General features: G+C 37.5%; 1 protein-coding gene across 1 annotated transcript in view; it reads left to right on the top strand.

Annotated features, from left to right (window-relative positions):
* The window catches only part of adck1 (aarF domain containing kinase 1), a 248,162-nt gene that overhangs the window by 59,416 nt on the left and 172,376 nt on the right, over window positions 1-16,370 (top strand). Inside the window, exon 4 of the mRNA XM_049463856.1 lies at window positions 12,093-12,296. Coding sequence (XP_049319813.1) covers window positions 12,093-12,296 — 204 coding nt within the window. The remainder of the gene's footprint in view (window positions 1-12,092; window positions 12,297-16,370) is intronic.

A 16,370-nucleotide genomic window follows, 5' to 3' on the forward strand; every position in this document is an offset into this window, starting at 1 on the left:
TACAGCTTAATTACTTTTTACTTTTACTTATAGTGAATACTTATACGTCAAATAGTTACAGAGTTATAGACCAGCCGTAAGTTGGTAACCAATGACTTGTTTCCTAAGAAGCGTCACTCTTACACATCTTTACAACATACATTTCATTACATTTATTTATTTTTTGTATATAGATTTATTTTCTTTCTTTTTTTACACTATACATTTTTCAATTTTTTGTTATTTTTATCCCCTACAAAAAACTTGCAGTTTATGGCATGCTTTGTACCATTTATTTAAATTTACTAGACCATGTAGCTACCATTTTTACAATTAACCTATATGACTATTAATTGATTAATTGAATAAAAGTTGTTTAAAGGTTGTTTTACCATCATCAACCTTATATGCAAAAAAAAAAAAAACAACAACAAAAAAAACGTTTGTTCAAAGTTCTTTGCTATGAGGTTGTGGATCACATGTATTAAAAAATGATACAGTAAATAAAATTTGACATTCATTTTACAGTGTATATAATATTACTTTTTTTGCATTTCTTTTGTAATGTACAATGTTAAAATGAAAGCAGTAGTGCTATTTAAAGTACACTCTAAGAAAAGTAAGTACAGATTTGTACTTAAAAGGGTATAAAGCTTGTCGCTGGGGCTGTACCTTAAATTGAAGTACAAAAAAGTATCTTTCAGTGAAAGTCCTTTTTTGTACCCATGGTTTTTGTGCCAGTAAAGATTATAAACATTATCATCAACTAAATATGGCTCAAAAACTTGCAAATAAAAAAATTGCAATTTAAATGTATTTTGTTAATTAGTACAGTGATACAGAATACAGAATGTACCTTTTTGCTGTTTAAATGGTACAAATCTGTACTTATTTCTGTTAGAAATTACTTTGTACTTCAGAGGGAACAAATCTGACCCTGTAAAGACCAATATTGTACCTTTGAGGGAACAATTATAAAGATTGTAACTTTGAGTACAAAAAAGTACTCATATCGTACCTGTTTTTTAGAGTGTAGGATAACACATGTAGCAGCCTATTACCATGATAATAATAATTACAGTACTGTGATGGGTACTGTAATAAACATTAATGATTAAATGTTAAATGTACAGTTTGCATACTGTACTTTAATTTAATACAGCAACTTGCAAAGCTAACTGCTGCCGGCAAGTTCATTTTTACACTGTGGATCGTCTGAAGTTTAGATGCATTGTCCGCAATACGATTAATTAAGGTCTAAACTCGGGTCGGGGTCGCCTGCGTTTGAGTGCCCCTGATTTAGGTGATTATTTATAAGCGAGGCTGTGTTTTTCTCCTCCATGTAAAGGTGTAAGGTGTCGGGACTGCATCTCGCCATCTCTTGCCGTCTCCCAGGAGGTGCAGTACTGTGGTTTGGGATCAATAGAGCTGTAATATGTGTGCTCTCTCATTTACAGCAGGGACACATTAGAGGTCATTGATTAGCGCTTTTACCTCCAGGCCTGCCTGCTATATGAGCAGAAAGTCAATGTAATGCTCACTTAAAATGAGTGGCTCGCTATGCAGTAACAACACAGCCGGCCGCTCTCCAAGACAATAAAGCTGACTGCATTCGACTTTGAGTCACAAAGAAAGCGAGTTTTCCTTTTATTTTAACCTTTAAACTCTTAGTGAAGTGCTGGTCTGTTCCTTTAACCCACTTAAAGAGACCTGGGAGACCTATTGTGCAGTTGGTTAATCTTAAAGGTGCCCTAGAACAAGAGAAATAACAAATAAGCCTCTCACGATAACCAATGTTTTTTAGGATGATAGAATGTTCTAAAAATAATTCAGATCAAAAAATATTATTGTTGTCACTTTAAGATCATTTTATGCCACATTGCATGTATTGTGCAAATGTTCTAGGCACCTTTAACATCACTGTTTTCCTTAGATCTCCTAATCTCTCCTCATCTGAGTTAATAATAATAATAGTGTTATTTCTAGTTCTCATCATATTAATCAACACCTGGTTTGGTAAATCAAATCTTACTGATGTCAAATCAGGTGAGCTGCTGATAGAACTGGACATGCATATGCTGGCTGAGGGCATCCAGGAGAAATGTGGAACTTTGTTCTATAGCATGTTTATTTGCATATGTTTCAATTATATGTGGTGCTTTTTCCGGCAAAAACACTTTATTGCTACGAAATAAATTAGTATAATTTGCTTAGGTGTCCAAAAGTTTTGCACAGTAGTGTGTGTATTTATATATATGTATGTACATATATATATATATATATATATATATATATATATATATATATATATATATATATATATATATATATATATTTATATATACATACATACATATATATTCACATTAATATAAAAATGTGTATATATATATGTATATATATATATATATATATATATATATATATATATATATATATATACACACACACACACACACACACACACATATATATATATATATATATATATATATATATATATATATATATATATATATATATATACATACATACATATATATACACATTAATATAAAAATTTACAACGTATTAGAGGTGTGCCAAAAAATCGATTCACATAAGAATCTTGATTCTCATTTACTACGATTCAGAATCGATTTAAAATGTCCCAAAATCGATTCTGAGGGGCGGGTTTTAGACTGATTTTGGGCTGGGTATTTTTGTTGGACCTGGCAACCCTGGGGATAGCGCTTGTCCCTTTGGAGATCTTCCAGACACACACAGAGCGTAGGTGTTTGAGAATCACCGGTAAGATGGCAGAACAAGCACTATATTACCTTAGATTAACGTGTAGTTTCAATGTTTTATGGCAGAATGCTTCATAACAAGCATAAAAAAGATCGCTAGTAGTTAGTTTCAGTAACTGTTAGCTAGCTAACTAGCTAACTTTGCAGTTCCACCTTAAATAACGCTACAGGTGGCAGCGGGCTGCAGCATTTAAGGCGGAACGGAAAAATAACAATAAGCTAATCAGAGCTAATTTCAGCTCCTCATCACAGAGGAATTAAGGAATGGACCATATGAATTAATTTCTCCACCTCCTGCCCCCTTTCTGAAGAAATACAACCACCTTAAATTAACTAGTTAATCAGCAGCTGCTCCTGACCTTTAGCGCTCCACTGCTATCATCACATCAGCCCAGCAGCGTCACCTACACACCACCGCTAGTAGCCTGGTAATAAAGCAGTGTTATTTATTATTTATTTATTGTTCATTAACGTCATTGTGATATCCCAGTGATTCCTCTGTCACTGAGGACCCACATTCCTGCACATTTTATTGTTTTTGTAACACATTACTTGCTCCAGGACCAGTGTATATTATGGAGGGTTTTTTTTCAATACGATTCATAAGCCAGAAGCAGAAATATTTATAATTCAAATCGTTTTGAATCAAAAATCGATTTTGAATCGAATCGTGGCCCCCAAAATCGGAATCGAATCGAATCGTGAGATAGTAATCGATTCCCACCCCTACAACGTATACAACTTGGTTTTGTATAATTTAATGTTATAAAATGAATAATTTAACAACATAAAAATTGAACGTAATAAAAACACTAAAATGCTGAATATTAAATATCTTTAATATTTTACAATTTTATTTCAGTGTCAAAAATAGCTTTTCTTGTTTCAGAAATAAAAAAAATGCCTGTGCTTTTTGTTTTTGGAAAAAAAAATGGTTAAAACAAGCTAAATTTTAGTTGAGTGAACTGAAACAGTTTGACGAGACAGCATTAATAAATAAATGTAAAATACAGTAAGCTTGAATACATACAATTAATTCTAGTTATTAAAAAGGAAATGCACAATAAACAACTGTTACCAAGCAACCGTGTCCCACTGAAGCAGGGCAGGAACTGCACTGTATTATTGCGTGTACTTGTCACATGGTGCTGTAATTATATAGGAAGTACAGAGGCACTTCAGATGCAGCCTGGCTTTAATACTACTTGAAGCTGCTGTAACCCAGAACACTTCACATGGTTATATCAGTGATGTCATACATTAATCATGTTTAGTTCTATAAAGAAGCATATTTATAAAAGTGTAAAAGAGTGTAACCTTAAATTCAGTGTATTCACACTATGAAGAAAAACATATGGAATTATATGTTAAACTAAAATGTGTTAAACAAACCAGAATATGTTTTATATTTTACATTCTACAAAGTAGCACCTTTCTTGGATAGAGGCAGCTTTGCACATCTTGGCTGGATTTTCTCAGTCAGATTTATGAGGCAGAGTCACATGGAAATCAGGCTTTCAGTTAACAGCTGTGCTGAACTCATCAAGAGTTAATTACTTAATTTTCTTGTCTCTTAATGTGTTTGAGAGCATCAGGTGTAAAGTAGTAAAGAGGTAGAGTTACAGGTATACAGTGAAAAGTGAATATTTGAGTAATGTTCTAATTCAGATTATGAGAAGCAAGAACTACTCAACTAAGTAAAGAAAAAAATACTTTTCAAGAGCTTTTAATAAGTATCCTCAGTTGCAGTTGCAAAAAACATAAAAAAAGTTATGATGAAACTGGCTGTCATCAGGACCATTTGGATTTTGGATAAGTATGGACAGGACCTAAGAGAGGCTCCTGCAATATCCTCCAAACTGTTATTTTAGTAGTGATAAATATGTGTGTCTGAACTGTCCCATCAAAATCTATATTAAATACATAGTACAAATTATTTGCTTATTTATATTACTGCCCACATCTCTCAATACTGTTGATGTAAAGATATAAAATTAATTATCCATATGCTTGTCATATAAAACAAAAATAATAAATCATGCAACTTTAATGTAAAAAATGTAAAAAAAAAAAAAACAACAAAAAAAAAACAGTGTATATATAAAGTATTTTGTATTATGTTTTATATCGCCCACCCCTTACCTCTTAACCACACAGGCTATCCAAAACTGAGTGAAACATAAGTAAGTTACACGATTTTTAGGCGGATTTTGGTCTGAACTTTGAGTTTTGCCTATTGAGCACTGTATTGTGTTATATTTTATATAATTTGTAGCTATTTTATTAAATATAAAAATGAAGTATTTTGTGTAATGAAAGTTCTGCAGTTGATAATTTGCCATTTGTTTAAATCTGGCACTTTTACATTGTGAAATATTGATGATTGATGTTGATTAATGTGTGCTGTCCTTTTTATTTATTCAAACAAATAAAGTCAAAGTCAATTATCTTCCTCATCCCCACCAAGGACACTTTGGCGTCCTCTTGGAATGGGTGTCCTCTTGGAATTGGCCACCCTGCTGCCCTGCTTTCGTCCTCTCAGCAGCGGCGTCCTTCTCTGCGACTCCTTTTGATCGTCCTCCGCGCATACACACACTCACACACACTTACACACAAACATACCGTTTAAATCCCGCTGCTGTTACGTAAGAGGCTGAGGCTCGTTTCTGAGGATGCTTGGCATCGCCACTTCACAGAGGCTCCTAGTTTTTGAGCTTTGAGTGCTCGATCAGTTGTCACGGTCTGTGTTTGCCGAGAGGCTGCCGTGACGGGAATTTCACAGGCCGCAGTGGCGCGGGGTGAGTGGGACGCTCCGTCAGATAGACCGCCACACTCGCGCCAAATTGCCACTTGCGGTGAACTGCAGCTGCCGTAATTCTGTCCTCAGCGCTGATGCTCCTTTTTCTACCTTTTTTTTTCCCTTCCTTCTTGAGCATCCATGCTATCTGTGCTCCTCTGTGGTTCCTTTGATGGTTACCATGAAGAAGAAGAAAAAAGAAAAAAACGGGGCTGGGTTTTGCTCTCCGGCAAGAATCGGTGGTGGAAACCGTAAAGAGGGGATGTTTAAGGGAATGCTAATAGGCTTTATGCTAAAAACGGCAAAAAAGAGGAAAAAAAGAGCAATGAAGAGGGGGCGGGGGGTTTGGTGGCAGGGGGTGCGGCTAGAGGGAGAGGATGGAGAGGACTGAGATGAAGGAGTGCGGCTACAAATCAGCCAATCCCGCGGCGCCTCAGCTTTCACGCCCTATAAAAGGAGACGTAGCGCGCCGGCGTGGGTATTCAGGCTGCAGCGCTGCCCCTGCTGGAGGACGCCTGCATATGCTGCTTATGAAGCCACATGCGGTAAAGTAGAGTAGAGAGACTGGCAGTCTCATGTGGTATGAAGTGCCAGTGCTGTGAGATGACAGGTGGCACAGATTCCACTCCCTGAGGGATTTACCCGAGAAAGAAGTCTTCTACTCTACTTCTACTTTTCTTTCCGTTTTTCTTCATTTTATTCTTGGACGTCAGGAAACATTGCTGCTGTTTTCCTTTGCTTTGCGGTTTAGAAGCAAATGCTTATATTCCAATTCCAGTGACTAATTGTTCATAGTGGTCTAAAGCGCTGCCACTATGATCAGAAAAATGGCTGGTTCAAATCCATCCATGCCATCAGCTGCCGGAGCCCCAAGAGAGCAAATTTGGTCTGCTCTCTCTGGGTGGGTAGATGGCGCTCTTTCCCCACATCACTTTTAGGGTGATGTCGATCAGCACAAGGCATCTGTGAGCTCATGTATAAGAACCAAGTCACTGCGCTTTCCTCCGCTACTCAGCAATGCTACATCAGCAGTTCAAAAAGAGGTGGTGGCTGACTTCACATGTGTCGGAGGAGGCATGTTCTAGTCTTCACTTCACTTCCTCCTTGTGTTGTGGCATCACTAGTGATAGAGGTTATAAAGGTGAGGTGCAGCTGAGTTGGTTGGTCTAGCTAAATTGGGAGACAAATGGAGAACAAATTAGAAAAAAAAAGAAGTTCATTGCATTTTAAAGGAATGTAATTGCATTAATATATTATTAAATGTTTTTTTCATATTTAGTGACACATAATAGTCTTAAAATGATTATATTGTTTATCAAAATTAGTTCTGGAACAATATATGTTACCAAACGTCAGCCATTAATTCAGCTTGGAATCAGTTAGCATTGCCAGTTAGCTGATTTTCGCTTATCTGCCATTTTGAGCTTCATAATAAAAGGTCCCCAGGCTATCTTTTTTTACTTTACCAAGTAAACGTTTGATTTTTTTTTCCATTAAAAGCTAAAATGTGTTCTTTTTGAAGCAATAAAATACCAGTCCTGCTTAAGATTTTTATTTCCTAACCTTTATAAAGTGTTTTTTTATTCCGGTAATTTTCACTTTTGCAGCGCCCTCTCAGATTCAACTGTGCTATAGGCGTGGATGATGTTTCCGTGTATTTTGGTACTGTCATGGTGAGCACAGAATTGCAGACGCGTGCAGATACTGATAAAACAGAATGTTTATTATAAAATAAACAGATGTAAACGTAGTCGATATAGAAAAAATGGGTAATCACCAGTAAGCAGAGCAATGAAGGCAAAACCATACCATAAACGAGAAACAATCCAGAGTTCATACACGAGAGATCCAATGTCAGAGGTAATCCAAGAGGCAGTAATGAAAACACAGTCCGGGTAATACACAAGCAATCCAATAGGCAAAGGCAAAAATCGACGTTGAGAAAACAAAGGCAAGGTCATACACAAGATAAACTGAGACAAGAGATAAAGTAACGCTTTGTAATGAGGAGGACCTACAATACGCGGCGTGGGTGTTTGTGTGGAGGGCTCTTTTATAGTGCCAGTAATCAGTATTCAGGACTTCCTGGAGGAAGCAGGTGAGGTGTCACGTGATCAGGTGAGTGCGTGATGTCAGCGGGTGGTGCATTCTGGGTAGTGTAGTTGTTGACCTGAGAACCTCCGTTAGAGCTGGGTGTGGAAGGGACAGAGGAGCTAACAGCACCAGACGTGACAGGTACGCAGACACACAATATGCAGATCAGTCCATCAATAATACCACCCCCTGCTGACATCCAATCATCTGCTGCTGATGCAGCTCTGCCAATCAGCTCTCCCTCCTGCCCCGCTTCTAAACCCTTACATCACCCAGTGCCCCTCCCAAACTACCTCTCCCATTTTTTTTGTCTTTTTAAATTTGAGCTGAGGGTGGAGTCAGCGAAAATCTAATATTGCATTTTACATTTTAAGCGCGCTAATATTTAATATTTTATTATTACACAGCAACACATTTCAGCTATTAATGTAAAAAAAAAAAAAAGATAAATTTTGTGGTCGTAAAAAGTAATTTACATCATAACAATTTAATTTCTTCATACTTGTAGATAATCTGAATATAAAAAAGTGAAATCCAGTAAACGTGCTGATGGTTGTGAGGATCTCTGTGGGTTAAGAAGAGAGCGGGAGCTGCTGCTGCTGCAGCCGGGCTGAGAGCTCAGGCAGAGATCATTACAGTTATTACTGCTCTCTCTCCTCTCTCATTAACTCAGCCTTCCTCCTCATCTCCTCCTCGCCATCAAAAGCCTGTTTGGGCTGAGGAAGAGAGCAGCACATGTTTGGTATCTGCTGGAATAAAGTGTCTCCTCATCGCCTTCATAATTAGCTCCTCGCTGTCGCATCCTGTTGGCTCGAGAGAGGCAGGGAAAATGGGGCTTCATGGTCCTGGCGTTCATGTGGTGGCAGTGGGGCAGGAAGAGTGGCAGCAGCAGAGACAGCGTTAAGAAAATGCCCACAGGACAACCTTCAAATATCCCACCCACTGCATAGGAGGATTAGCAGCAAATCCTGCCTGAGAAAAAGTGTGTTTACTGTCTCCACAACAAACCCTCGCAAAGATCACCCTGAACATATCACTTATACATATACAGCTCTGGAAAAAAATAAGAGACCACTTAAAAATGATGAGTTTATAATCAAGCGGAATGGATGGATGATTACAAGCCATCAAACCAAGCTGAACTGCTTGAATTTGTGCACCAGGAGTGGTAAAAAGTTATCCAAAAGCAGTGTGTAAGACTGGTGGAGGAGAACATGATGCCAAGATGCATGAAAACTGTTATTAAAAACCAGGGTTATGACGCAGAGTGGTCCAGCGGTCTAATGCGCTGCCACTATGAGCGGGAGGTCGCAGGTTCGAACCCCCGCTCATGCAGCTTTGCCATCAGCTGCCAGTGCTTATAGGGAGCAAAATTGGCTCTGCTCCCTCTGGGGTGGGTAGATGGCGCTCTCTCCCCATCACACTTAAGGTGGCGCTGGGCGGCACGAGGCGTCTGTGAGCGGATGAATCGGAACCTGGCCGCTGTGCTTTCCTCCGAGCGCGCTAGCTGCTCAGGCAATGATTCATCCGCAGCAGCTCGAAAAAAGGGGTGACTGACTTCACACGTGTCGGAGGAGGCGTGTGCTCGTCCACATCCTCCAAGGGTCACGGGAGTCACCGGCGATGGGGACGCACAAAGGGGTGGGACAATTGGAAATCCAAATTGGGAGAAAATAGGGAAAAATCAGAAGAAAAAAAAAAACAAAACAAAACAAAAAAACAGGATTATTCCACCAAATATTGATTTCTGAACTCTTAAAACTTTATGAATACAAACTTATTTTCTTTGCATTATTTAAGATCTGCAAATAAATGCTCTAAATGATGATATTCTTTTTTGGAATTTGGGAGAAATGTTGTCTGTAGTTTACAGAATAAAACAACAATGCAAAACTAATGCAACTGCACTTAAGGATGCTTTCAAACTTCTTGAAATTCTTCTAATTTTATATTGACTGACCACCATTTCTTAAAGTCATTTTTTTCTTTACTTAGTTGAGTAGTTCTTGCTTCTCATAATCTGGATTAGAACATTTCTCAAATAGAGCTATTTACTGTATACCTGTAACTCTACCTCTTTACAACTACTGATGCTCTCAAGCACATTAAGAGAGCAAGACATTCAAGTAGTTAAATTATTTACATTTTATTTTATTATTTTTTTTATTTTATTTTATTTTTGCTCAATGTGCCAAACAACTAAATCAAATTGAGTTTTTGGATGTAATTTTGCATTTTTTTTATATATATAATCCACAATAATTAGACCAATAGAAATGCTCAGAAAAAGTTCTATTGAGATCTTAAGATGTTTTTTTCCCTCCACCTGTAAAAGTGCTGTTTTGGTGATATAAAGTTTTGTTATGACAGTGTTTTTTTTTTTTTTTATATCACACATACACACACACACACACACACACAGTCACTCACTCTGTAACAGTCTCAGCAGGCGATTTGACTCTAATTAGGTATATAAGGCGTTAGTTATTTGAATGCTGATTTGAAGGGGGTGGGGGCTGCTTCCTCTCGCCGGGTCGTTTTGAACACAAAGCCGTGTGTTTTGTTGGGGTGAGGGGTTAAAGGAGCTCATTTCACGCCACTTTATTTGTTCTGGTCCCAAAGGGATGTCCCTCTGTGAATGCTATCAACTCCACCAGCTGGCACCGGGGCCGCGGCAGCACACGCATCTCTGTACGCTGACGTCCTGTTCAATCTCAGTTTAGTACAAATGAGAGGACGCCGTGCGGCCGGAAAACTGCTTTCATTTTTGTTTGTTTTGTTGTTTGTTTGTTTTGTTGTTGTAGTGTTTTAATAAAATACTTTACTTCATTCTGCACCTATCAGACTTTCCCATATTACTCTACAAACAGCATTCTGCACCCTGTACTTTCCACACAACTCAATCTGTACCTGCACTTATATATATATATATTACGTGTTGTAAGTACTGTTTATTGCACAATTGTGGGAACGCATGTATACCTTCACTCTGTGATGTGACAGTAAAAAATAATAAAATATAGAAATATCGAATAATCTAAATGAGTTAAACCAATTGAAACACACTTTTGCAAAAAAAAAAAAAAAAAATCCTGAAAGCAATACGTACCTGAGATATACTTGATCAAAATGCTCTTCATATTCTACTGTATATTATTTTAGATTTTTATACGTATTATTTTTTATTTTTTAAATAAAATTTATATTATATATTTTGTATTAAGTTATCTCTCTGCCTGTAGTGTAAAACATTATTCTTGGATGGAAGTTATTTTTTATTTTTTAAAGGTTAAATATAAAACAAAATACAATACAATTATTATTATTATTATTATATATATTTTTTAATAAACTTTAGTTGTAACACTTTATGGTTATATGTAACGCAGATCATGTCTGGTTATCCATGTGTTAACATTCCTCTTTTAACAAAACAAAAAAAAATCTATCTTAAAATGATGATTTGAAACAGATCTGTCTTTATTACACCTGTGTTGCAGATATATTTTTGGACGTTCTCAACAGCTATATTTTATAATGCCAAGGCAGCAATGATGTGTTTCTGGCCAGATGCCATTAAAGTTTTAAAATGTTAAAGCTTTGTAAACATTTGATGTAAATGTTTGTTTATTATTTTATATAATCTTTATTTCCTTGTACATGTATATGCAATTAACTCCTTGTGCCTTTTTTGGAATGTAGAGGATACTAATTGTAAAAAAATTAATAAACAAAAAAAAAATAAACAAAATTAATAAATAAATTAACAATCTATATGGATTGATGTGTGAGTTTAAGAAAACATCAGGCTGTTTAGTGTCTATCTTACATATGAATCTTAAACCTAATCTTAAAAATGAAAAATCTCCCAGGGTTCTAAAAATTATCAAGCTTTGTGTATCTTTTGATTCTAGTCTCTACAAACTAGCTATGGATAATTTGAAGTAAAAAAACGAAGCACTGTTGTTGTAAGTCGCTCTGGATAAGGGTGTCAGCTAAATACCTTAAATGTATAATGTACATTTAAATGAATAATAATATAAAATCAATAGTCTGAAATAGCAACTTTATTGGTGTAAAAAAAAAAAAAAAAATTTTTTTGATCATTCATATTGGTCTATTCATTATGAAATGTGAACACACCATAGAAAACCACTGCAAGATCCATGTTATGTTTGTCACCACAAAATTACTTATAAAATGTGGGCCTACAAGTATTTGTGCTTTAGAAGATATGTCCTTTAGAACGTAAAATTTGAAACAAAAATAGAATTTAATAAATACACTGGCATGCAGGAAGTCACAATACAGGATCTAGTATCACATACTATCGATATTATAAGAACTATATTAATTTCTTCTTCTAGGTCATAAAAACGCTGTTTTTATCCTGTGTGATAAGGTGTGTGTGTGTGTGTTTTTGTGTTATGCAGGTCCACAAACGCTCGGCTGAGAAGCTCAGGGACGTCTGCTGTGCTAATCGCGGCACCTTCATCAAGGTAGGGCAACACCTGGGTGCTCTGGACTACCTGCTGCCTGAAGAATACACCAGCACGCTGAAGATCCTGCACAGCCGAGCACCTCAGAGCAGCATGGAGGAGATCCAGCAGGTCATCAGAGAAGATCTGGGGAAGGAGGTGAGCTGCTTTGTAACGTTTGACGTTTGAGAAATGCACAAAAAAACCCACACTTTTTCAGCTTGTTATGGCTACTGTGCCTGTGCAGATCTCCACAGTGATGGGAGCATGCTGATGCTTTTCTGCTCTCTGCACAGGCAGCAAGCTGATTGGTGGCTCTTTTCTTGAAGGGTAGGACTTTATCCAAAATCCAGTGCCATGATTTGCATTACGAGAAATCTCAATTATATAGCAGTCAGTTGCCTCCTGCCAGATCTCTTCTCATTAAAGGCTGACTAACCCCCCTGATTTTGTCTAACTCCATCCTCAGCTCAAATTTGAAAAAGTGGATGATGTATGGGTTTAGAGGCGGGGCAGGAGAGAGAACTGGTGAGAGAGAATTGGCTTTGCTTCAGCAGCTACAGTGTTCCTCTGATAGCGGTGAGATGCAGAGGGTTGTACGTCAGCAGTGGTTGGTATTATTGATTACCTGATCTGCATATTGTGATGTGTCTGCGTATCAAAATGCATCATCCACACCTATAGCACAGCTATACTTGAGAGGGTGCGGCAGAGGCAGAAATTACCACAATAACAGTGCTTTTTTAAGGTTAGCAAATGTTTATAACAATTTTTGACAGGTATGTTTTATTTCTTCAAAAGAACACGTTTCAGCTGTTAATGATTAAGTGGCTTTTTAATAAGGCATCTCTGTCTAGGCATGCTGCAATAAGATTGTTTTAATTGGATGATGTATTGTCCCAGACATTGTTGTGATACATGATATTATTATAATTTAAGAACATTGCATGTTATACCACTAATATTATGATAATGTATTAGCATGACAGTGAATTTTTGCACCAGGAGTGGCGTTGTCCAAAAGTTATTCAAAAGCAGTGTGTAAGACTGGTGGAGGAGAACATGATGCCAAGATGCATGAAAACTGTGATTAAAAAACAGGGTTATTCCACCAAATATTGATTTCTGGATTCTGGATTTTTTTTTCTTTGCATTATTTGAGGTCAGAAAGCTCTGTATCTTTTTTTTGTTATTTTGTCCATTTCTAATTTTCTGCAAATAAATGCTCTAAATTACAGTGTTTTTGGGGGGAATTTTGGAGAAATTTTATCCAAAGTTTATAAAATAAAACAAAAATCTTAATGTCAATCAAACATATACCTATAAACTATAAATAGCAAAATCAGTGAAACTGATTCAGAAACTAAAGGGGTGTCTTATTTTTTTTTTCCAGAGCTGTATATTGCAATAGATTGACTCGTCAAATCAAAGTAAATGGAAGAAACTGTGCAGAATAAAGTTACTTTTCTCAGTTCTCTCGTTTTGCTATGTAAAGCATTCACCTCTCAGATATCAGTGCAGATCTCAGGTCAGACAGAGGGAGAGGGAGAGAGAGATGGCATCTGGGCATATCTCTGTAATCGTCTGGCTGACCTGGAACACTAGGGTTAATGTTATCTGAGGGAAATTGGACGGGAGCGGAGTGACTGAAGGCCGAGGCTTCCCTTGTCCTCTCCTGTCAGCACTTTTGTTCTTCTTGTCAGAAGTGCTGTGTGAAAGTGCTCTGCCTCAAGAATGTTTTGACAGGCTTTTAAAATTGGGATCATCGGTTTTGGTGGAGGTAATTGTTCTGTTTCGTCGGGGATGACACTTTCGGGTCCCCTGTCAGTTGGTATGCTGGCGTTTATGCTCATGTCTGCTGGCACGCTTCTTTGTCGTCTTGTTCTTTCATCTGCATTATGGCATTAACTCATATAGCTAATGACCTGTTCAGATGCATAAAGTTCATATTTAGATTGTTTTTACCCAGGTTCACTAGGCCGTAATGTATAGGCCTCTCATTAGCCCTGTATGGTCATGCATACATATCCATATGTAGCCCTATTCAGGAAAGTATAAATAATGTATACTTATATATTACTTTATATATAATAAAGTATATACTTATACTTATATAGCCCTGTTTAGTACCATATGCATATGTATTTTACCTAGCTCTATATAAAAAAATATACTTATCCCTACATATCTCTAAATAGTAATATATGCATGTCTGTATTAACATCAGCCCTATATTGTAATACATACAGTACATATCCTATACAGCTCTAAATTATAATGTAAACAGAATCTCATAGAGCCCTATATAGGAATGTATAAATGTCATTATACAGCTCTAAACTGCTGTAAAATAGCCCTCTATATAATCATATACATACACTAATGTAGCCCTATATAGGAAAGTATGCATATCATTGTATAGCCCAGTATAGTTATGTGTAACTATCCTTATATAGCCATATGCTAGTGCATCTAAAAAAATGAATATGATTTGAAAAGTAAATTTATTTCAGTAATTCAGTTCAAAATGTGAAACTCATATATTATATAGATGTATTACAAACAGAGTGATCTATTGTAAGCATTTATTTATTTTTTTATTATTTAGATGATTATTATGGCTTACAGCCAATGAAAACCCAAAAATCAGCGTTTTAGAAAAATAGAATATTTTATGAGACCAGTTGGTACTTTTGGCAGTGTAGGCAGTGTGCCAAGTCCTGCTGGAAAATGAAATCCGCACCTCCATAAAAGTTGTCAGTAGCAGAGGAAAGCATGAAGTGCTGTAAGATTTTGCGGGAAAACAAAACTGCACTGACTTTAGTCTTGATAATAAAACACAGTGGATCAACACCAGTAGATGACATGTCTCTCCAAACCATCACTGATCATCAGTAAATTTTACATTTCATTTGTAAATTAAGGCATCAGAGTCTGGAGGAAGAGTGGAGAGACACACAGTCCAAACTGCTTGAGGTCTAGTGTGAGGTTTCCACCAATCAGTGATGGTTTGGAGAGACATGTGATCTGCTGGTGTTGTAAGTTTACCTGGATCGATTCTCCGGTTATGGAACACCTGTCTTTTTAGGACATTAGTGGCTCTGTGTTCCTTTTTACTAAAAAGGGAATCACATATTTTTATGTTGTTGGGGTAACAAATGCTCAATGTTTGATACCCATATCACTAATCTCCACTGCTGCTGCTGAGGCATGGGATCAATTCCCTATAAGGGAATGCCTGTTTTTTTTGGACAGTGAGTGGAAAATTGATCAATTGGTTGTGGGTTCGATGTCTGGGTTCACTAAGCTGCCATTTTTTACTCCAGGGAGACCATAGCATGGCTGACCCAGGCATTCTAGGCTCAACAAGTACTGTATATGGGTACGTTTTAACAAAGTGTACAACACGTAAACAGCTCTGCATAGGAAGTCCCATCATATTGTACCCTTATTACAACATATAGCATCTCTGTACGATCTACTGTACCTCGTAGTTTTCCAATTGTTTTTGCAGTTATGATGAGGGTCCCAAACCGGACTTCCACTTCCAGCAAAACGCCCTTGAATGGCAGGACGACACACATTCTGAACCACTGTAATCACTCACAGAGGTAGCGAGTGCTACCATTAGAGAGTGGGCTCAGCAGGTAGCCATTAGAGAGTGCGCTCAGACTCCTCTGACCTTGAGAGGACAGCGGCGCGTATGTGGCGCCGTGGCGAGATGATCGTCACATTTTGTGCTGTTTTATTATTGTAATTATTAGCACTAATAGATCACTCTTTCCCTGCTCTCATCCTTTCTGCCATCACACACACAAACACACACACATGTTCGTACACACACATACACACACACAACGACCCTCCCCGGCAGGCGACAACACCAGCCCTGGCTGCAGCATTACGTAATCTCAGGCTGGTCGCGACTGGTTTGTGGAGGTTTGGGGGAGGTTGTGGAGTATTTTTATTTTTTTCCTCTCTTTCTCTTTTTTCCTTCTTTACACAAACACACACACACACACACACACACACACGTGTTTGTGTGTGTGTGGGGAAAGGAAAGGCATTTCAGACGCTGTGTGTCGGCAGTAGGAGATGGACCCGTCACGGCTCGTTGAGCCCAGTGCAGCAGGAGAATAATCTGTCTGTCTGTGTGTCAAAATAAAAGTCCCTCTCGTTCTTTTTGCACCTCTCCCAGCTTTTGTCTCGCTCCCTCTCTTGCTCAGTCTCGCC

The sequence above is a fragment of the Astyanax mexicanus genome, chromosome 14, assembly GCF_023375975.1.
Source record: "Astyanax mexicanus isolate ESR-SI-001 chromosome 14, AstMex3_surface, whole genome shotgun sequence".
Taxonomy (NCBI): Eukaryota; Metazoa; Chordata; class Actinopteri; order Characiformes; family Acestrorhamphidae; genus Astyanax; species Astyanax mexicanus.